A 22,459-nucleotide genomic window follows, 5' to 3' on the forward strand; every position below is an offset into this window, starting at 1 on the left:
GATGGACTTACCATAGATCCATCTAAAGTAGAAGCTATTGCCAAATGGAAACGGCCGGAGAATCTTACTGAAGTTCGAAGTTTTTTTGGTCTAACGGGGTATTACCGTCGGTTTATAAGGAATTTCTCAAGAATTACGGAACCCCTATCAAATTTGACAAAGAAACGAGGCAAATATATTTGGGATGTTAAGTGTGAAAATAGCTTTCAAGAGCTTAAAAAGCAATGGACCATGGCTCCGGTGTTAACTTTGCCAAGTGAGAAGGATAGCCATACAGTTTATATCGATGCTTCGAGAGAAGGATTAGGGTGTGTTTTAATGCAAAATAGGAATGTAATTCCCTATGCTTCTCGGAAGTTGAAGTCTCATGAACAAAACTATCCAACCCATGACTTAGAACTTGCGGCTGTTGTGTTTGCTCTAAAACAAGGGCGGCATTATTTGTATGGGGTGACATTTGAGGTATATACAGATCATAAGAGCCTTAAGTACTTATTTTTTCAGAAAGAGCTAAATCTGAGACAATATCGATGGGTGGAGTTTTTAGAAGACTATGATTGTACCATTAATTACCATCCAAGAAAGGCCAATGTTGTAGCAGATGCTTTAAGTCGGAAGGCTCAACTAGCAGGTTTAATGGTGGAAGAGTGGAACTTGTTAGAAAATGTATGTGAATGGAACCCTCGTCTTGAGCCGCGGAAGGTTATCTTTGGAAATATTGAGGTGAAATCGACATAGTTGGATCGAATTAAAGAAGGCCAAAAGAAAGAGCCAACGGTACAAAAGTGGGTAGAAAGGGTGAAGAAAGGAGAATTGCCTAATTTTAACCTAGGTTCTGATGGGATTTTAAGGTTTCGAAATCGCGTTGTTGTACCCAAGGATGAAGAACTAAAGAAAGATATTTTGGAGGAATCTCACCGCTCTAGGTATACGGTGCATCCAAGTAGTGGCAAAATGTACCAAGATCTTAAAAGTCTGTATTGGTGGGATAATATGAAGGTGGAGATTGCCCAATTTGTGCAAAAGTGCCTTACGTGTCAACAAGTAAAAGCTGAGCATCAAAAATTGTCGGGTCTATTATAGCCTTTAGAGATACCGGAATGGAAGTGAGAGCACATAACGATGGACTTTGTATCAGGGTTGCCACAAACTCAAAAGGTCATGATGCGATTTGGGTTATAGTGGACCGATTAACTAAAACTGCACATTTTCTGCCAGTTAATATGAAATACTCTTTGGAGAAACTTGTCAAACTCTATATGGACGAAGTTGTGAGATTACACGGGGTACCAGTAAGTATAGTATCAGACAGAGACCCTAGGTTTGTATCTCGATTCTGGCAGAAGCTGCAAGAGGCTCTAGGAACTAAGTTGAGCTATAGTACAGCGTATCATCCTCAAACTAATGGACAGTCTGAGAGAACCATTCAAACTCTTGAGGATATGTTGAGAGCCTGCATTGTAGATTTTGGAGGGAGTTGAAGCCAATATCTAACCCTGGTTGAGTTCGCGTATAACAATAGTTATCACTCTTCTATTCAAATGGCCACATATGAAGCACTTTATGGACGAAGATGTCGATCACCTATTCATTGGGATGAAGTAGGAGAGAGGAAGATCATAGATCCAGCAACAATACCATGGGTTGAAAAAGCCTACGAAAAGGTAAAAGTGATACGTCAGATGCTTCAAATAGCCCAAAGTCGACAAAAGAGCTATGCCGACTATCGAAGAAAGGATTTGGAGTTTGAAGCAGGGAATAAGGTGTTTCTTAGGGTTACTCCACTGAAAGGAAAGATTAAAGCAGGAAAGGAGAAAAAGTTGCAACCAAGATACATAGGACCTTTTAGTATACTTCAACGGGTAGGAAAGGTGGCTTATCGACTGGAGTTACCCGTCAGTCTATCGCGAAACCATGACGTTTTTCATGTTTCATTGCTTAAGAAATATCACCCAGATTCGACTCATATTTTACCACCAGAGGATATTGAACTTGATGAGTCCTTAACCTATGAGGAACGACCTATTCGAGTGCTAGATCGGAAGGTGAAGGACTTGAGAAATAAGCGGATTCCACTGGTTAAGGTTCTATGAAAATACCATGAGGTGGAGGAAGCAACTTGGGAGTTAGAGATAGACATGCAAGAGAAATATCCTGAGCTGTTTACGACTAAAAGTATGAATTTCGAGGTCGAAATTTTTTTAAGGGGGAGAGAGTGTGAGAACTTGCAAAATCCCTCATATTTTCTTAAAATCCCTTTTGTTTTGAATAAATTACTTTATAATATCTTTACTACTCATTTACTCCCTCAATAGTTGTAATAAATAATAGAATTAAGAGTTTTACCCTTAGTTTTATAGTAAGGGTAAAATAGGATTTTTGCGTATTTTGGTAGTGTGATTAATTGGTGAGGTGTGTGTACTAAATTTGGTGGTTAAGAGTGAGTTTTATATAAGAGAAAGTGTGTGATTAGAAGTACAAATAATAAGTTAGTAAATCATAAGTGAAAACACTAGTACGCGCGAGTTAAGGAAAATTGGCTCGAACAGACGTGCACCGTTTGCTACCGATTGAATACAACACTTGAACACTACTTTATTACCTTAATCTCCTTGTTTTTAATTGATCTAATTAGCTTTTAATTAACCCTTAAAGTGGCCAAAAATCTTGACCAAAAGAAAAGAGGCAAAAAAGAAAAATTTTGAGATTTAACCTTGAAGCGACACTTGGCGGAAATCCAACCAACTTTGACTAAACAAATTTCCTTCCTTGTTATCTTCAAATTGGCTTTATTTCTTTTTCATTTTTCCCTTGGTTGGCCGAGCTTTAGGAGAGAAAAAAAAAAAGAGAGAAAACTTACAACTTCAACCTTGAATCAAGCTTGTTTGAGTGAAATCAACAAAACCAAACCGATTAAACTTACCTCTTGGTGCTTGGAAGGCTTGGTGTGCTAAAATTTTGGGAAGATAGTGGTTTGTTTCTCACTTGCTAGAAGCTTTTGGAAGGTATAAGGCTTACACTTCCTTTCCTCTTGCTTAATCTTGCTAAGTTGGTATAGAAGCTTTTAATCTTGGCTTGCTATGGTTGATTGTTTAGTTTTTGATGGTGTAGTGACATGTTTAGCTAAGGTTTGCATTTTTTCAGCTTTGGTTGTTGTTGTTTACCTAGTAAGTGATGTTATTGAGTTAGGATATGGATTTGGTGAAGGGATTAATAGTTTGGTTGTGACTTTTTAGAGTAAAAGTTGAATTTCCAGCATTTGTGGTGATTCTGCCCTGTTTTTGGAACCAAACTGACCTGCATATTTGTCCATGATAAAGGCCAAATCAGTTCTTGCTCAAAACATGAAAGTTGTAGAGAATTAAGTTAGCTTTCTACCCAGAAAATTTTAGCTCAATCGGAGTACTGTATCTTGTGAAATAACTAAAATACCCCTGACTGCCCAAATGCCCTGTTTAACCGACAGCTTTTTGTTTTCTCTGATATTTCAATTTTTGACCCTGAAAATGCGAGAACTGAGTGTCAATATTTTCATAGGAAACGTAGGTCTATGTCTTAGCTTCGAAACGCCATAAAATTTACCTTGATCCGATATACCTAGCTGCAGTTATGACCAAAACACTGAAGGATGACAAATCTGCCACTTAGACATTCTTCTTTAAAACAAGTTTCCAACTTTGATTTTGATGGTTGCATTGCTAGCATTGACATGTATTTGAATGATATTGAGCCTAGTTGAATAACTATTTTGTTAAGCTTGCTTATATGTTGAATTTGGGCTGAGTTGAGGAAAAAAATGAATCCATATATGGCTGGAAAATAGCAAAATACAAAGGGCATGCCTCCCAAATTTTCACTCGAGGGTTAGGCTTATGTACTCGCGACTTGAGCGAGATTTGAGGTCGAATTGGACTTGAATCATCTATGGTAGTCGAGTTTCCTTTAGTCAAGGTATATAAGCTGAAATTTTTGCCAGAACTCGTACCCTTGAAAAGTAAAAGTTGAGACCCTTTCAAAATACAACTTTTTGGGTCTTTGATACCAAGTGCGACTTCCAAAGTCTAAATCACTTCTTGATCAAAACTAAACGAGCGAGCATGAATTTTCTAGAGTTTGATAAGTAATTTGAATACTACTTAAACGAGTTTTAGGTACTTAATTTTCTTGAAGCGAAACTCTTGTGTTTCAAACCCTAGTTGATTTTAAACTCTTGCATAATATTTTATCGCATATTTGGACTCCATCCAAGGAGTTGCACCTAGGCGTAACCTTGCAAAGCACAAGACCTTGGGTGAGTGCTTCCAAGTGCATGTTTGTACTTGATACTTGCTTTTACATGTTTTACCAATGTGCTTAGACAATATTTGACTTGTTTGAATGGACAAGGGTGTACTTTATCGCACTTGTCCTAAACGTGACTTGTTGTTGTGCCTTGAGTACACATGACTTGATATACCTGTCTATGCGTGAACACTCTGGAATTCCAGAAACCCTGAGGCTAATTAATCGAGTCGAGCCGTCAAGGGCCTGGTCAATTAGATAACGAACTCTGGGTCTCTTGTTTTGTCGAGTGGAGTGATACCTTCTCGACTAATCGGTATACTCGAATATTACCACGCGTGTTTCTCGTGGTGTTCGGGCCCGGTAAGGGGGTTGAATGGTGGACGGATTGGCGTAAAGCGAGGCACTACTAGACTGGTTACTTTACTTGAAGGTTGACGGAGAGTCAACTAATACTTGATCAAGCTATGGCGGAGCTATTTTGAAATAGCGGTTGTATCCTTTCACTTGACATGTTAAATATCCATTTCTTGGCTCATTTTCTAGATTTCATATGCTCGCTATTTTGATACTTATGAATTTAAATCATGGTTATCTTGCTATTTGGGTCTGCATGACGTTTTGGAACCTCACTGAGTTTTAGCTCACTCTATTAGCTTTTGTTTTCCTTATAGGGGGTACGAGCAAGGGCGTGAGACTGGTACAAACTAACGTAGTCTAGTTTTTGGATTTTTGCGATTGTACTCGCGCTAGTGCTCAACTAAGGTTGATTGTACCTGGATTGTAAACACTTTGATATATTTGGGCGTGTATAAGCCTTGGAGCTGAATTTAAGCATCAATGTATATGTTAAGTTTGAAATTGTTGTTTATTTCCTTTCTATGGTTGTAAGTTATTTTCTTGAATTAAACGTGAGTGAGTCCTGGCGAGAGTTGGGCAGGCAGCTCGCTAAACCCTAGGGTACGCCCTAGGAGGAGGTGGGGTCGTCACAGATTAACCTTCTATCTCGATATCAAAGCATAATCTTCAAGCGACTTCATAATCAACTATAACGACTTCTTCATTCCACTAGAAAAAATAATAACATCGTCTGCATAAGCTAAATGTGTAACAATCAAACACCCTAGAGGAACTTTAAAAGGCATATAACCCCATTACCTAACCAAATAATTCAGAAGACGAGACAGAACTTCAGCACTTATAACAAAAAGAGCTGGTGAAAGCAGACCTGCTTGGCGAATACCCTGACTAGATTTAAAGAAACATTGGGGTGAGCCAATACTAATAACTGAGAACTAAACATTAGAAACAGGCCTCTAAATCATATCTATTCAGATGTCACTAAACCCGAACCTTCTTAACACTTGCAACAAGAAAGGCCAGGAGACCCTATCATAAGCTTTGGCCATATCAAGCTTCAAAACAACTTTACCCCCTCTATTAGACTTTCGAATATCTAACCCTAGCTCCTGAGTTAACAGAAAATTATCAAAAATCTGTCTACCCTTAACAAAGCCACTTTGCTGTGGTGAAATAATACTAGGCAACACCTTTGCCAATCTAACTGCCAAAACTTTTGACAACAACTTATTAATAAAATTACACAAACTTATCGGCCGATATTGGCTAAAGTCTTGAGGAGCACTTACCTTCGGAATAAGCACAACCAGCGTCGAGGTAATACTCTTCGGCAGCTCATGTCCACAAAAGAAACTAACCACTGCTTTATATACATCTTCGGCCACCACGTCCCAAGCAAAGGTAAAGAATCTCCCTGTAAAACTATCCGGCCCAGGTACACTCTCACCATCCATCACAAAAACAACCTCTCTAATCTCCTCCAGGGAAGGAACAAGTACCAATTCAACATTTTGTTCCTGAGATATAATTTTGGGAATTACATCCAATGAAGGTCATGACCCTAAGCAAGGATCAGCCTTAAACAAGACCTCAAAGAAGTGAACCACCCCCGCTGCAATCTGACTCTCATCTGTTAACCAATCCCTATTCGCATTTTTAATCCGATCTATAAATGACTTGCCTCTTTGCTCCGCAATTACAGAATGGAAATATTTTGTATTTTTATCCCCATCCTATAGCTATTTAACTCTTGCTTTTTGTTTCCAATATCTCTTCTTTATAAAAAGAGCATTCCTCAATACAGCCCGAGCCTCTTGAAGCTCTATCAAATTCGGCTCAGATGGATCATTATCAAAATGAGCTTCTGCCATTAATACCACCTCTTCAGCATTCTTCACTACATCAAAAATATTTCCAAAATGCTCACGGTACCAAACTTGGATATGTTTTTTAGCTTGACGTAGTCTGCATCTACTTTTTTATTTACTTGTCATCCAATATAAACATATCTTAATTAGTTGTAGTTCTTTGCAGATTAGTGAACATAGTCATCAATAGAGTTTGATTGTAGGCTACCTGAAAGGCTTCGGGTGATATGGTGCTTTTTAATCTTGTATATTATGTGCTTAAGTCATACTCCTTCTGTTCCAAATTGTTTGTCACATTTTGAAATTTCAATTTTTTAAAAATAATGGTTTGATGGTGATATTAGTCAATTTGTTTCCAAAGTTGCCCTCTAAAATTCAAATTTTAAATTTAAATTTAGTATGAAATACATATTAAAATGATAATAGTATTGGAAAAAGAAATCAAAAGTAACTTTAACTTTAGTAAGAGATAAATATTTTGAGACATCTCAAAATGAAAAGCTTTACATTTCAATGAAACGGAAGAAATATCTTTTTTGCATGTAAGAGATTTTTTGGAAAAGATACAAATTTCTCCTACTTGTTTTGCTGTATCTGAAATTCGACTACCAGGATTTGGGAACTCATTATTATTCACCTTGTAGGGTGTCTAAGCAACTATTTCAAAAGTTTCATCTCATGGCAGAATAATTTGATGCAATGGGTTTTGTTTGAGTGGAGTGGGAAATTTTTTATCTAGAAGTTAATGAAAATGTCAATGGAAGGGTATGTTTATCTCTTTTTTTTCTTTTTTTTATATAAAATCCTCTTTTTATTCATGGAAAAACAATAACAGACAAAGATATTCCTTTTACATACGCCTAATTTTCCGAATTGAAGGCATCCCTAATCTGTCTAGGCATTTTGCCCCACGAACCAGCCTTGGGAACGTACAAAAGCTATCGTATATCTTGACTTGTTGCTCTGGATGATATACACCCACATTGGACAATGCATCAGCAACTGTGTTAGCCTCCCGATAACAGTGTGAAAAACGAGCCAGATCCTTCACGAAATGCCAAATCTGTCTGACCTCCCTTCGAATCTGCCATAGACACTGAATTTGATGATGAATGATTCGAACTAAGACCAATGAATCCGATTGCACACATATATTCCCAAACCCCCTTTGTATACATGTTTGAAGACCAATGAGGAGAGCCCGAACCTCTGCACGGAGACTTGTAGTTTCTCCAAGATAGGCCGAAAAAGCAAAGAGTGGTGATCCCGTTGAATCCCGTAGAACGCCACCACCTCCACCCACTCCAGGATTACCTTTAGCACATCCATCCGTATTAAGTATGAACCGCCCTGGCTCCTTTGTCTCCCAACGAACAGCTTTAAATGCAACCGTACCAACAGTCAAATTCGGCGAATCATACAACTGCTGAAATGATTGCAGTCGAAACGCTTGTTTGAAATGAATTCCCACCATGGACTGAATTTCGAAGAAAATGGCATGGCAAATTGCAGATGCCCGCATCTGAACACCCTCAAACATTGCTTTATTCCTTGCCTTCCAAATCTGCCAGCAAATTACAGTAGGAAGAATTCGGCCCATAAGCCGTCGTAGCTCAAAATCATATGACCGCAACCACCACCCTACTATTCGGGACTGCAAAGAAGATCCTGGACTCAATCCACATAAACCTCCAAAATAACTCCAAACTACAAACGTTGTGTGGCCGTTGGAGAATAAATGCTCGATAGACTCCTCAGATGCCGAAGGACAGCAAAAACACTTGGAGGGTAAATGAAAACCAAGTTTACATAACTTATCTGGTACCGGTATCCTCCCCCGCAACAATCTGAGCATGAAAAAAGAAACTTTAAAAGGAATGCGAGGATGTCAAATTGATGCAAACACCATCGACTTGTTTCGGGCCTGCCTAATGTCTCCGAAAGCCGAATGTAGGGAGAATTTTCCAGATGTTGTGGGCATCCAAATGACTTCCACTTCACTTTCCTTTTTCTGGGATGGGGTGCTCTAAAACGGAGGACACATTCTCCCTTGGTATTGTGTGACATAAGAGATTCACGTCCCAGTGACCATTGTTGATGAAATTACGGAACGACAAATCTGGGTTAACCGGCGTTTGTAAGAACAATGCACCACATCCTAGCCAGGAAAGGTATGTTTATCTCTACATTGGTGATCATATTAAAATGTCCGTTTCTAACTTTCTCTCATTTTTATCAAGGCTAAGTCAAGCATTATATAGTTCCTTTATTTATAGTAGTATATAGGCAAATCAAAAAACTATAATACCAATGTGATATCATCACTTTATTAGCCTTGATCTCCGTTTTTTGCCCATGCTAGACTTCCCCATTTTTAAGAAAATAATGTTTTTAATTCTATACAAAAGCATGCTTTATTTGGCAGTGAATTTACTGATTAAAGTACATACTTATTATGAATAGTAATTTCCATACATTTAAAAAGCTAAATTTAGAGGATTACATATTGATGATTCTTTTTATTTTGTTCCGCTTTCTTCTTAGTTAAATATGACAAATTTGTTGATCTCTACTTCAATTACTCTTTCATAATACATGTATCAACTCCCGAGCATCGCGTGGGGCTCTTCCCTAGTAATCAACCCGACGCAACCAATATGGTGAGGGCATTGTGGAGTTTTAAGTGCTAGATTTTAGAGAAGACAAGTTAAATCTGGAATGTCCGAAGTATAATTGCAGCAATTATTGTCCTATTTACTATGCTTTAGACTTCAGCCACAAGAAACTAAAATAAGGTGAAATGTTCATCAAGATTAATCAAGACAATATATAGTGCAGTTCATACATCGTACCTAGAAAGTAAACAACTAATAAACAACTCTAAGAAAAACTCAACTGAACACAGCATCCCCAATCATGGCACCAAAATCTTTAAAAATATATATATATATATATCTTTCAAGATTTTTAGTAAATTGGTCTTGTCTAAGTTATTATAGAGTTATTTTTGTTAGTAGTCAACCTACGTTTGTTTTAACCCATTCATAACTGGGTTATTATCACTTACTCCCTTGAGTTATATCATTATTATCAATTTACTGTTTAACATTATCTTTGTCACTTCACCCCTATAGATAAATCAACTCAATATGTTAACAAATTTTGGATTAAAATATCTTTTTTATTTTATAGCATTACTACATTGTTATTATCACTTTATCTCTTTAAAATATAGTGATACATCATTTTAGTCCTTAACATTATTTTTTAGGCATTTTACTTCATTGTTAGCCTAATCAGTATATTCAAAATTTTTTAATGTTTTTACCCTTTTTTGATATATAATTAAAAATACAAAATTTGGAATAGTTATTCTTCCCTTTTTTTCACTCTAAGAGTTCCAAAAATATAAAAATTAAAGGGATTTCTCAAATTTCTTTTTTCACACTTATTAATACTAGTTAAAGAAAAAGAGATAGGAGAGAAGGGGACAAAAAAATAGATTTTACAAAGAGAGAAAATAAGGATGAATCTAATATTATCATATTACTTTAACGTCGTGGGCATTAGCATTGGAATTGAATGGTAAATAGAAAAGTAAATTAATTTTAAAATAACAAAAATATTAAATTCTTTCTAATTTGTATTTTTTAAAAAAGAATTGAGCTTCTCTCTCTCTCCTCCTCTCTATCCCTTCGTACCTTTCTATTTTTCTCAATATCAATAAGAAGCCAAGAAGAAAGAGATTAATGTTCTGACTTTTTCTTGATACTAAAAAGGAAAAGAGTCACTCTAAATTTTTTATTATTTTTATTATACAAAGAGGGGTGTACGTTCTTCTAAAGTTGTTTAACTTGTTAAGTTAGTTTAATGGTGGGATAAATTATCTAAAAAATAACCCTAGGGATAAATTGATAATAATGTTATAGTTTATATGAGTAAAGTGATAATAATTTTAAAGCCTAAACATGTCTTTTCACTTGAATTAACAAATTCCGTTAAATTTGACCATTAGTCTTGAGGGTAAAATGACGAATAAGTAGCGTTAAGGAGGAAATTGAAGGTAGCATCAATCGTTAAGGAAACAAAGTAATAATAACTCTTTATAACTTGCATAGTATATTTTTTCTCTACGAATGTATTTTTTAATTATGTGGCAAAGTACTTAAAATACAGAACACTAGTAAAATGCGTTCGATGTATAAATGCAAGAAAATCAAACACAGTTGTCAAGATTTCATCATACGTATTTCCCTTTGAGCAATGCATGTAGCTACGGCAAGTTTTTGACCTTTTTCACACCTATGCCCTATGTAAAGAATCTGGCTAGTCATCCATTTTCTCCACATAAACTCTTGTAGCAGTTCTCCCGAACCTGTGTAATTCATCTAGAAAGGATATCAAGGCTGTTGAGAGAAATCATGGAAGTTGGCTCGAAAGGTTCCGTCATTGGCAGCAATCAAAGATGCATCATAACCAGGAATGTCGGAGCTTGAATTGGTGATTTGAATGAATGGGGGACAAATGAGGAGCAGATAGGCTGGACTTGGGAAGTTACATCTATGTCCCTAAAAGTTTTCACTTCAATTGCTGAACAGAGTGAATGATCAAAGGAAGGGCAAAGTAGTGATTGCCAACGAATTTGATATTACAAAAAAGGGTTAATTATATTTACCTCCCTTGAGATTTGATAAAATAACCAAACGGACCCCAAGATTTCACAATATAATAGTCAAACCCCTAGAATGTGTAAATGTTTAACAAATGACCCCCTAGCATGTGTAGACATTTTTTTTTAATGTAAGTGAGAGGCCTCGAACCTTTTACTTATATTTCTTCCTCCAAACCACCCAACCTATTCCTCACCCTACCAATTAGAAAATATTGTTGAAGGACAAAATTGCCCTTATGGAGCCAGCTGAATAGGATAACAATAGAATAATGTTATTCACAAGTATTGTGATAATTAAGAGTCAAACAAACTAGAGAATAGGTAAATTTCTAATGAATTTCTTATTTACACTTTTCCCCCTTATTTTTCTCTTCGCTTGACTATTTTACATTTTTTTTTCTCTTTCATGTAATTAGGAATCACTTCATTGTTCAAGACCTCCCTTTAAAAAAAAAAGACATTAAATAAAAAGGAATTGCTTCATTTAGCAATAGTTCAACTATTGATAATATGAGGTTCCAGCACAGTGTATACCAGATATGGGGGAAGAGCTTTGGTGCAAGTATCAAGAACGAAAAAAAAAAAGAAAAAGAAATGCACTGGAAGACTTTAGAAAAGATGCATTGTTCATGGATGGGTAAATTGGTTTGTCCCTGATCATACATGGAAGATGAAGTGAACTTCAACCCAAGGATGAGGTCAAAGTTTGAGGCAACGAGTTCAATGTTTGCCTTTCCATTCCATCAATTGATGTTTAGAATGGTAATTCCAATGGAATGGCACGGGATTTCTGTGGGTATCACCATACTGGTGACGGGAAATCATCTATTGCTAGCTATATACTTGTTTGGTCTAGTAATCAATCTGCTGAAAAGTTGGAAAATAAAGAAAAGGAAAAAAAGGATGCGATTCTCGTACAGTGTTAGAACTTGCATCTGAATGTACTTTGGAATTTGCATGTACTGAAAAAAACGCAAGACATGACTACTAGTCTACTATTGAGTTTTTGCAAAGGTGTTTCAATAAAACAAGATTATGGTGTTTGGAACTTTCGTTATGGAATATATCTTTTTTTGTCAATTTTTTTTTTATTTAAAGCATAGCAGCCATGTCCAGTATTGGTTCCAATTGCACCAATCTGACTTTACAGGGTTCCAGGACAATATTATGTTTGGAACTATCCTATTAGGGACTTTTAATTCTCTCACGCAGGGGATTGGAAACCTTTCATTTGGCGTATCTTCCTACCATGCAAATTCTAGAACCTTATTATGCTCTAATTCCTCAAAAAACATCCACAATAAACTCAGGATAGAAAATTAAGATAGTTGGGAATTGCATTCATTAGTCTGTTCCCAACATAATAGTTTTCAGCATGCCAAACTCAGACTGAGGTGCTAAAATAGCATATCGAAAGCTGTTGCACAATATCAACAAAAGAACCAAATTCAGACAGCAATAAACTGAGAGCTGCTCCATACCTTTGAACAAAAGCCCATACTTAAGCAGCACTAGATTAATTACTCCTCATACTAGCAACTATGGAATAATGTTTATCCCCAGGCAGCCATATGGTGCTTAATTATAATCACCAAAAAGACATTCCTATGTAGCAAACTAAACGTTCAACTAAAATATAGTACTAGTAACATGAGACTAATTTATTAGAGCAGATGACATAGAAGGAGTGGAAGTAGGATTAGCAATTCTTGGTCCACTGCTGGTGTTGGCAACTCGTAATTGATGCTCTAGTTAAAGATCCTCCTCCCTTAGTTGGTGCTTCATTAACCTTTGGAGCTGCTGATGAGCTTTTTTTTTTTTGTAGCAGCTGATCTCTTGAAAAGGAATTGAAGATTTATCAATTGCTTCTTGAATGGAGGTGCTCATGAGCCTTTTTTTTTTTTTTTTTTTTTGTAGCAGCTGACCTAAGGGACTGAAGGTTTACCAGTTGCTTCCTGAATAACTTTTCTAGCAAAGTCCTTCCAATCAACTTAGATGGTGTTGAAAACTACTAAACATTTCTATTTACTGTTCTAGACAGGCTTCTACTTCTATCTACCTATTTACCCGTGCACTATAAAACAACTAATTAAAAAACTTAGTCGCATGATCTCGTTGCTGTTCAACAACTTATTGGCACAAAAAGCTACATCACCTATGAAATTCAAACTGATTCTTACATGTTTCTTCGGCATTGACATTTACTTCAACGGATTATTGTGCTGCCCCGGACTCATGTAATTGATTGTTGATTCTTGTGTTCTTCCTTGCATTAGAATACCTGCAACAGCAGCTATAACCCCAACCCTTGTCCAGATGCTTGTCCTTCAATCCCATTTGCATTGGAATTCAACTTTAGGACAATGAAATAAAATCTTACAAATCTTATTGTATTAAGTAATTGAAAAACTGCAAATTTCACAATCAAGTTAATGAATTAAACCTCTCTCTCTTGCAATTTCCTTTCCTGTTTCTTTATTCCCTTTCCTATTTCTTTTGGGACTACTTGGGCATTATCTTTTATTGTTCCCAAATGGCTAGCACAAGCTATCTTAAACAACAATGATATCTGAAAAATACCAGCCTATTATCTTTCAAGCAACTAAAAACTACATATATTTGCTGTAAATTTAGAGAAATATGATTAATTCCAAAAAAAAGCCCAAAAAAACCTGGCTTTATGCCTTTACCTCATGAAATCCAAATATTTCTTATTTACAAATCAGTGAACTATCATCACTGCAAATACACAAAAACAAAATATTTTACAAACAAAACCATAATCATATATGGGAGTTAAAAAAAAACCCATAATTAATTGCCTATTCATGTCTTAGAAAGAATGATCTAATGTTCAGTAAACTGGCACATGGAAAACTATTTTCTGAGGTTAAAACAGTATGTTAAACCGAAGCACTTGAATAAAATACCATTTTGATGCCTGCGATCTCAAACTGAGCCAAGCGCTTAGTTGTAAAAAGTTCTAGAACCGCTACCTCTGGCTCTAAGTAAAACTAATAATGGATCGATTTTGGGGTTTTTATGGGAGTGGTTTAAGAATCGAAATTGCTTGAAAACCTTGGATAGAATGGTTGTAGACTAAGGAACAATAATCTGACGGCGGTAAGGCTAATATAGGCATTCGATAATTTGTTGCACTTTTCTTAAAAGAAAAAAATGATTCACACCATAAGCAACGAGGAAACTGTTAGAAATCAGTAACGGAAGCCAGGTACAGGAAAATTTATTATTTGCCAAAACCTCAAGATAAATTTGGTTATTTGATTAAACCTCAGAGGAGGTAAATGTAATTAACCCTACAAAAAAAAAAAAAAGAGACCGCAGCTTATTAAATTGCTAGACATCTCAAATTATATGCTAGTTATATACAACGGATACTATTGGTTTTAATGGATATGATCTGATCGATTGTTAAAATTGCTAGACGGCTTTAGCTGATGGGCATGAATTTCCAAAAAGATAAATAAGCGTGGGAAGACATGTATGATGAAGATATGAATGCATCAATGATCTCAGAATATTTACGACTTTAGGTTCCGTTCATGGCCAAATTAGCATAGAAGATAATCATTGGTTATAGCATATTGGACAAATTACAACGTAAATATGTAAGAGTTTATAATTTTAGGTGGCCATGTTGAAATTGTATATTAGTAATGGGTTTTAACAAGTACCTAGTGGGCAATTGTTAATATACCCAAATCACACCTAACTAGCCATGTTAATGCCAATTATCACTCTACCTTTATTTTATATACTTTACCTAATTAACTTTATTTTTACAAAATATCAACACTTGAACTTCATTTTAATGTGTCCGGATTTTTTTGTATGATTGACAAATTACAAATCTAGACTCTGTTTTTGGCGTTAATTCTAAATATTGCTAGGTATAAGTACATTTGAAATCCATTTTCCACAAATATTGCTAGGTATAAGTAGATCTGAAATAAAAAAGTGTGAGTTCTACCACCATTCTAATCCTTTGCCAAATCTTTCAAACCTTCCATCAAAGCATTTCTTGGAGTCAAAAGAGCTCAAATCGGTAGGAAATTCCTATAACATATGTATTTTAATTGCCCTTAAATGAGTTTGTACTTGTCAACAAAAAAAGAATAAAATATATAATAAATTTTCTCGTATTAATATACAACAAATACTAAAATTTTTGAAAAGATAAATTTGCAGTTTATGAGTTATGTAAAAAAATGATAGACTTGTAGCATACTTTTTACTATAGTCAATTTAGTACCTGATGCACAAGATCAAAATTTTTGAATTTGGAATGCATAAGATTATAAGTAAAAACTAATGCTAATATATCATATGATCTAAAAACCATAGTAAATGAACTCAGATTTTTAGTTCTATCATTAATCATTTTCAAACTTATTCACATTATTCATGTATGATTTTTTTTTGTATAGCTTTGTTGACTTATAGTTTTCAATTAAAATTTGAGTACATCTTATATACACTAACAATGTATACACTATCACCATAGGATCCATTACACATATGCAAAAGTTAAAATTCATGTTTAAATTTTGCATAGTTGTCATTCAATCAATACTGACAATATATGAACTATTAATACTTAAAAGTTTAGAGAACTTTTGAGTATATCATGTGTATGTATTACCCTCATGAGTAAATCTTTCCTACACTGATAGTGTAAACACTATCATCATTGGATTCATGACATGTGTGCAAAAATTGAATTTCAAATTCAAATTTTGCAATTCAATTTTTGCATAATTGTTATTCATCCGATGCTGATAGTGTATACACTGTTAGTGTATGAAAGATTAATCCTTACACTCATATGGTATTTTACCAATCATATGGACGACAAAGAGAAAATAAAAAAATAACGATCAAGTAAGCAATCCTTTGACCCAAAAAAGAAGAAAAAAAAGTAAGCAATCAACCACTCGAAGTTGGGTTTCTATGAGTTAGACAGGATTACGGTTTTCAAAAGTCACTAAGAAATATCCAAAAGTACAAAATTTAGCCCTATCATGTACACGGTTGATAATTTGCTATGTGGTTACGTGGAGTTCTAAGTACTAGTTTTTTAGAAATGTAAAAGTTAAATTAGAAAAATGTATAAAATATAATTGCAGCAATTATTATGTACATATACATACATGTTTGTGTACGTACTTACTTTACATACATACATACACACACATATACACACATATATATACATACATACATATATATACATACACACATCCATATATATATATATATATATATATATATATATATATATATATATCGAGAGAGACGCACATATATATGTGTAGTGAACAGTTCTATGATTAGATTGTACCAAGAAATTAAACAGCATCAAATAATCGTGGAATCAAAATCTTTAGAAAACAAAAATCTCTTTCATACTTTTTAGTAAATTGCTGTTATTTTAGAACAAGTTTTTGTCAGTATTCAACTGACAACTATTGGTTTTCACCAATTTAAAACTAAGGTTTTGGCCAAAATAATCTACTTTTAGAAAATAATCCCAAAAAGTAATGCACTTTAAGTTTTTATTTCCTTATTAATCTAGTTTTTGCCACATAGAATTCCCATCAGTGGAAAATAATCACTTGTAAATCTTTTCTTCCATATATTATATGGTTTTTCTTAATTTGGTGTCACAAGGACATTCTATAAGCAAATTGAAAAAAAGGAAAGTGGACAACAATTAGTGTTTTAAAATTATCGACCACCCCCTATATTGCAATGATTTTGTAGAAGTACATTTTTTTATGCCAATTTTCCTCCCTTGCATCATTTTTATTGTTATATCACAAGTTCCTTTCATTTTTCTTGTTACCTGCAATTTTATACATGGCGGTCACATGACTTTTTATATTTTAAGAAGTTTGCAAAAATTCAAATTGTTTGATACATAAGTCAACTACATAATGATCATAGTTTACGTAAACTATAAAAGGTGCACTAGAGAGGGAAAAGAAATTTAAAAAAAAATGCTCTTGCATTTTTTGACTCATCAAAAGAGAACACAACCCTTTTCTGAGAGAGAGAGAGAATTAACACACTACACGAGCCAATCTAATGTGAGAATATACTAAATCACTTAATAATAGATAGAAAAATACTTTTTACCTTTGAGATTGTGTGTAAGTAACAAAATTTGAACTATCGAAAAGTCATTAAGAATCGAATGATGCAGATTGTACCCTCATAAAAAAGAATATGAGCCGAAAACATGAATATTTTTCATAATCGGACATAGCAACAAGGAGATTAACAAAGGAATAATTTTTGAAAGTGCATTAGTTTGGGAATAATTTTAAAGAAGAAGGTTATTGTGGAAATAAACTCCTCATAAGAAGAAGGCATAATTTTTCTCTGGCAAAGTTAGGGGGTGGCAATTTCTGGTATGACCCGATGACACGACCCAAACGCAACCCGTAATTAACATGCTTTAACATGACCGGAACTTTAGTAGGTCATTATTGAGTCAAACTGTTAGTGACATGAATGTAAGTGAGTTGGGTCAGGTTGACACATGATAAAATGCTTACATTATGATAATAATTAAGCACTATAGAAGCCATTTTGAGTATTTAATAAAAACAAACAATGATCAAATTTGGCTTGAAAATTTCAATTAAAAGTTTTAAAACTCACAAGTTTTATATCTTATCATATATACTACTATATGATCGTGTTTCTAAAAGGTTGATTGGACTACATTTTCTAGAGAGTTTTTGGAGAAAAATTACTTTAACACTACTTAGGGTGTAATTATGTAAGATAGAAGGTGACTAAAAAATGTGTAGAAGAAATAATCACAGAAAATGGAGAAATTTATCAAAAAAATAGCAATCTAATTAAGGCCAAATTTGTAACTTATATTATGCTTGGAAAACTTCATTATCTATTATTTTTTTGAATGTTTTGAAAATTTTAAATTTTGTGTTGACTATATATTTCAAAAAATTTATCGTGTATTTTAGCAACAGCAACATTGAATCAATTACCTGATCAAATGAGGTGAAATAAGTGATTAAAATGCTCAACTGTTTCTAGCACACATCAGCAATTTGATTTGGCAAAATAATACATCATGTCAAAACTATTTTGATCATACAAAGTGCTTAATGGGTTACGCGGATTGGGTTGAATCAACCCATTAACAAACAAATTAAAATACACGAAAATTTAACGGATTGGGTTAGGGTTGAGATTTTCTGACACGAACACGATATCGACACTAGTCAAAAATACTCTGCCTAAAATAGCGTCCATGTATAATGCCAAAAAAAAAAGCTGTCACAAAAGATTGAACAACACGGATTTCCTTTTAGCAAGACATGCAGTTATGGCAAGTTGCTTGCCTTTCTTGAACAACACGGATTTCCTTTTATCAAAACATGCAGTTATGACAAGTTTCTCACCTTTCTCTCACCTAAACTCTATATAAAAAAAAAAACCCTAGCTAGTCATCAATGTTAACCGCATAAACCCTTGTGGAAGCTCTCCTTATTTCTAATTAATTTGGTGAGGAGGGCAAGAGTTTTGAGAGAAACCATGTGGAAATTATGCTCGAAAGGTTTTGACAAGGGCAACTATCAAAGGAAACCATCGCCTTCGGTTTGGTGTCCATTGAGGTTTACTCTCGACGAGCTCTACAACGGAGTGGAAAAGAGAATCAAGTTTACCGGAGAACACATGAAACTCCTCCCTGATCCTTGGTACGTATATGTTTTTGTACTTAACGTCTCCCTATTCCCCATATAATGTTTAGCATGATGTTTCATATAAATCATCTCTGTGGACTATTGATTTCTTGAAAAATTAAGTTGAACAAGAATTAGTGATTCATTATATCAGATATTCATTTAGCACCGATACTTAACAGTTTATTTTTGTTTTAGCTTTTTGGTAATTTATATGTATGTAAATCGAGATTTACTATCTCATTTGTATTTTCTAACGTACATATTGAGTTTTACTAGTTATATCATCTGTATGGAATGTATATATTTGTTGAAGAATCAAGTTGAATATGTTATTTATTATACCAGTTATGTATTTAATACCCATGATCAAAATTAATGATTTATTGCTTAACAAAGTTTTTGCTTAGAGAAATTAATAGTGCTTTCTTTTTGTAGCTTTTTGGTGATGGATATGTATGTAAATAGATAGCTACTATCTCCTTTTCATTGTCTGACGTACATATTGAGTTTATCTTTGTTATATCATCGATATGGAATATATATTTGTTGAAGAATCAAGTTGAATCTGTTATTTATTATATCAGTTATTTATTTAGCACCCATAATCAAAGTTAATGTTTATTACTTGAAAAAGTTTTTACTTAAAAAAATTTAAAAAAAACAGTGTTTTTAGCTTTTTTGGTGATTTATATGTATGTAAATCGAGATTTACTATCTTTCTTTTTTTAAATTTTCTAATGTACCTATGTTTGCTTGGATATTATTATTTACAAAAAAAAATTATTGCTAAAAAAACATGTTTTTCAATAACTTTTTCTTATCTTGCATACATCATAATAAAAAAAAGGTACTATATGAAAAATTTTAAAAATAAACAAAATGAAAAGGTACTATACTAAATATTACCAAAAAAAAATTTTCCGAATAACTTTTAATCTAAACAAACTGTAATTTAAAGCATACATATTGAATTTTGTAGCGCGATATCACCCAATGCCGAACCGGAGACACTTGTGGTGAACATCCCACCGGGTGCTAAGAATGGCCTGAGAGTTGTATACCCAAGCAGGGTCATTCTAGACGACAGAAAGGTCCCCGGAGATGTGATCGTTGACGTGATAGAAGAGCCTCATGCTGAATTCCACAGGCAGGGCAAAGATTTGTGGGCTATAAGGAAAATTCCGTTGACGGAATACGTTACCAAAGAAGCCCTTACAATCGAAACATTGGACAAGCGTCTTCTAACTATTCCAAAGACAGAACCCGGGTGTGTTATGGAGATTCCCAACGAAGGCATGCCTTGTTGGCACGGTTTTGGCAAGACAGGCTCCTTATTTGTCAGCTTTGAAGTTATCTACCCAAAGAATTTAAGTTTGACAAGGGAAGAAAAAGATGAACTCAAAAAGTTGCTGGCTAAGGAGGAGAATGATGTGTGACGAATCACACAAGTAGATCTAAGTAACTAGGCTGTGGGTAGTCTAGTGATAATGTGTTTAGTAGTAATACTGTTGTTTTTGTGTCTATTGCATTTGGTTTAGTTAATCTTTTCTACATTGCTAATGTATGACGAGTTTGGAGGCATGTCACATTATTTCATTTTAAATTTAAACATTAAATTTTGCATATGTGACATACATCTGAACTCGTTAGTATATACACTATCAGTGTATAAAGATTTACCCTTTAATTTATTCCATTGAGTTGAAGTCTAGTTTTCAGATTTTCAAGTGTCTAGGTATAAGAATGATTTCTTTGTATTTTATGTTGTTCTCTGTGTTGCCACAGCCGCTGCATGTTATATCAAGTTCCATTAAATTGTTTTATTTGGACAAATTTGGTTTGCAGCATTTATAATTCTTGAATTTTTATTGGCTGACCTCGATTTACATTGGTTCTAATTTAATTTACCACGTAAAGCTTCACATTGCGCCAATGTCATCTATTTAGTTTAATTTTGTTAAAAGATTAAAACTATTTTGGCACCTAATTGTTCCCAAAAAAAAACAAAGAAAGCCATTTTTGTTAACTCTTTCGATCTTGTTGACTACTTGAAAATTGACGAAGTTGGAAAACCTAACATAAATTATTTTTGAGTACAACCATATGCAGGGATATTACTCCAATACTATCTTAACTTCTTATACTGTCATTGTAACTTCTACCAAGCGTACACAATTACTATTACTTCAAAATTTTATTACACTGGGTAATGCAGAATTTAAATTCGATCTACATGTTAGATATGATCAGTTATCATGTTATCATAGATAGCAATGAATTTCTTTTTTTTTTTCTGAGTTTAACTTCTACAATAGAAAAATAAATGTTGCATGTGGAGACTTGATTTTGTTCTGAAATATGAATGTCAATGTTGAAACTTTTTATTTATTACTATTCTGGAAATTTTAAAACTTTTGGAAACAAAGAAATAGAAATAATATACTTGTATTATAAGTTTCCTCTAAATATCTCATTTGCATAGGAAAAATTGGTACTCGCACGTAAACCACCCCCCCCCCCCCCCCAAAAAAAACTAAAACATAGAATACCCTTTTGTTGTCATTTGTTTTCTTAGAACAAACATCATTAATATAAAGAATAGGATTGGCAGCGTAAGATTAATTTTTTGGAAAACGGTGTCACAATTTTATGAGAAAGTCAAATCAGGGGCGGAGCTACACTTGTTTGAGCGTGAGAAATTGACACCCCTCTCGACCTACAAAAATTATATATTGCAGCCCTCAAACAAAGAATCAGGAAGGTACTTACTAAAACTTCAATCAATTAAAACCCATATATAATAAGAAGGGCAAATTGTTCAAAACATCCCTCACATTTTGCAAAATGATTTTTTTCATCCCTTACTTTTAAAAGTATACTTTTATATCCCTTACAAATCAAATTTGATCTCTACTTAGATTTTTGACTAGTTTTTTTTTATCAAAATCCACCATCCACCTTGCACGTGATCATTTTTTAAAGACAAAATTGTCATATCAAAATTTACATAATCAGATCCATAATCCCTCACATTTCACAAAATGAATTTTTTCATCCCTTTATTGATCATGTGTATGAATAGCTCTTTTTTAAATTCACGTATATATTTATTTGATTTTACCTGAACAATACGAATAATATGTAATATATCTCTATTTAATTTGGCTGAACGTACTGTCCAGGTAAAAGTAAATAGATACATACAGGAGTTTTAAAAAAATTATTATTTTTTCACTTATGTTCATTTCCTTTTACTCAAAAATTGAAAACAAAAAAAACATTTAATCTTAAACATTATCAAGTATTTATATCGAATTAAATTTAGACAGAAAAAACAAACAAAAGAAAAGTATGACAAAAAGAAGTAAGTAATTGATACTTTTAAATTTTAAAATAATCACAAGGCAAGTAATTCAACTGTTGGTCTTAAAGGTGATGAGTAGAAATTTCATATTTAAACTTTAATTTGTTAGCATGACTATAGAATTCAAATTATGACCAATTAATTAGATGCCTTATTATACAACTCAATAAAT

At 33.9% G+C, this 22,459-nt stretch overlaps 2 protein-coding genes across 2 annotated transcripts; both read left to right on the forward strand.

Annotated features, from left to right (window-relative positions):
* The first annotated feature begins 1,541 nt into the window (after positions 1 to 1,541).
* On the forward strand, positions 1,542 to 2,093 carry LOC140009844 (uncharacterized). The gene has a single exon (XM_072056179.1). It carries the CDS (start codon positions 1,542 to 1,544, stop codon positions 2,091 to 2,093), a length of 552 nt encoding a protein of 183 aa, XP_071912280.1.
* Positions 2,094 to 18,750: 16,657 nt separating this feature from the next.
* LOC113696689 (uncharacterized) lies at positions 18,751 to 20,495 on the forward strand. Its single transcript, XM_027216067.2, has 2 exons — positions 18,751 to 18,935; positions 19,903 to 20,495. Exons 1-2 carry the CDS (start codon positions 18,772 to 18,774, stop codon positions 20,357 to 20,359), a joined length of 621 nt encoding a protein of 206 aa, XP_027071868.1. The 5' UTR covers positions 18,751 to 18,771; the 3' UTR covers positions 20,360 to 20,495.
* Positions 20,496 to 22,459: the final 1,964 nt, after the last annotated feature.

This window comes from Coffea arabica, chromosome 6e (genome assembly GCF_036785885.1).
Source record: "Coffea arabica cultivar ET-39 chromosome 6e, Coffea Arabica ET-39 HiFi, whole genome shotgun sequence".
Taxonomy (NCBI): Eukaryota; Viridiplantae; Streptophyta; class Magnoliopsida; order Gentianales; family Rubiaceae; genus Coffea; species Coffea arabica.

Coding starts and splice junctions, on each gene's coding strand:
- LOC140009844 (XM_072056179.1), top strand. CDS start 1,542: ATGGCCACATATGAAGCACTTTATGGACGAAGATGTCGATCACCTATT.
- LOC113696689 (XM_027216067.2), top strand. CDS start 18,772: ATGTGGAAATTATGCTCGAAAGGTTTTGACAAGGGCAACTATCAAAGG. Junction 18,936..19,902: donor AAACTCCTCCCTGATCCTTG/GTACGTATATGT, acceptor TGAATTTTGTAG/CGCGATATCACCCAATGCCG.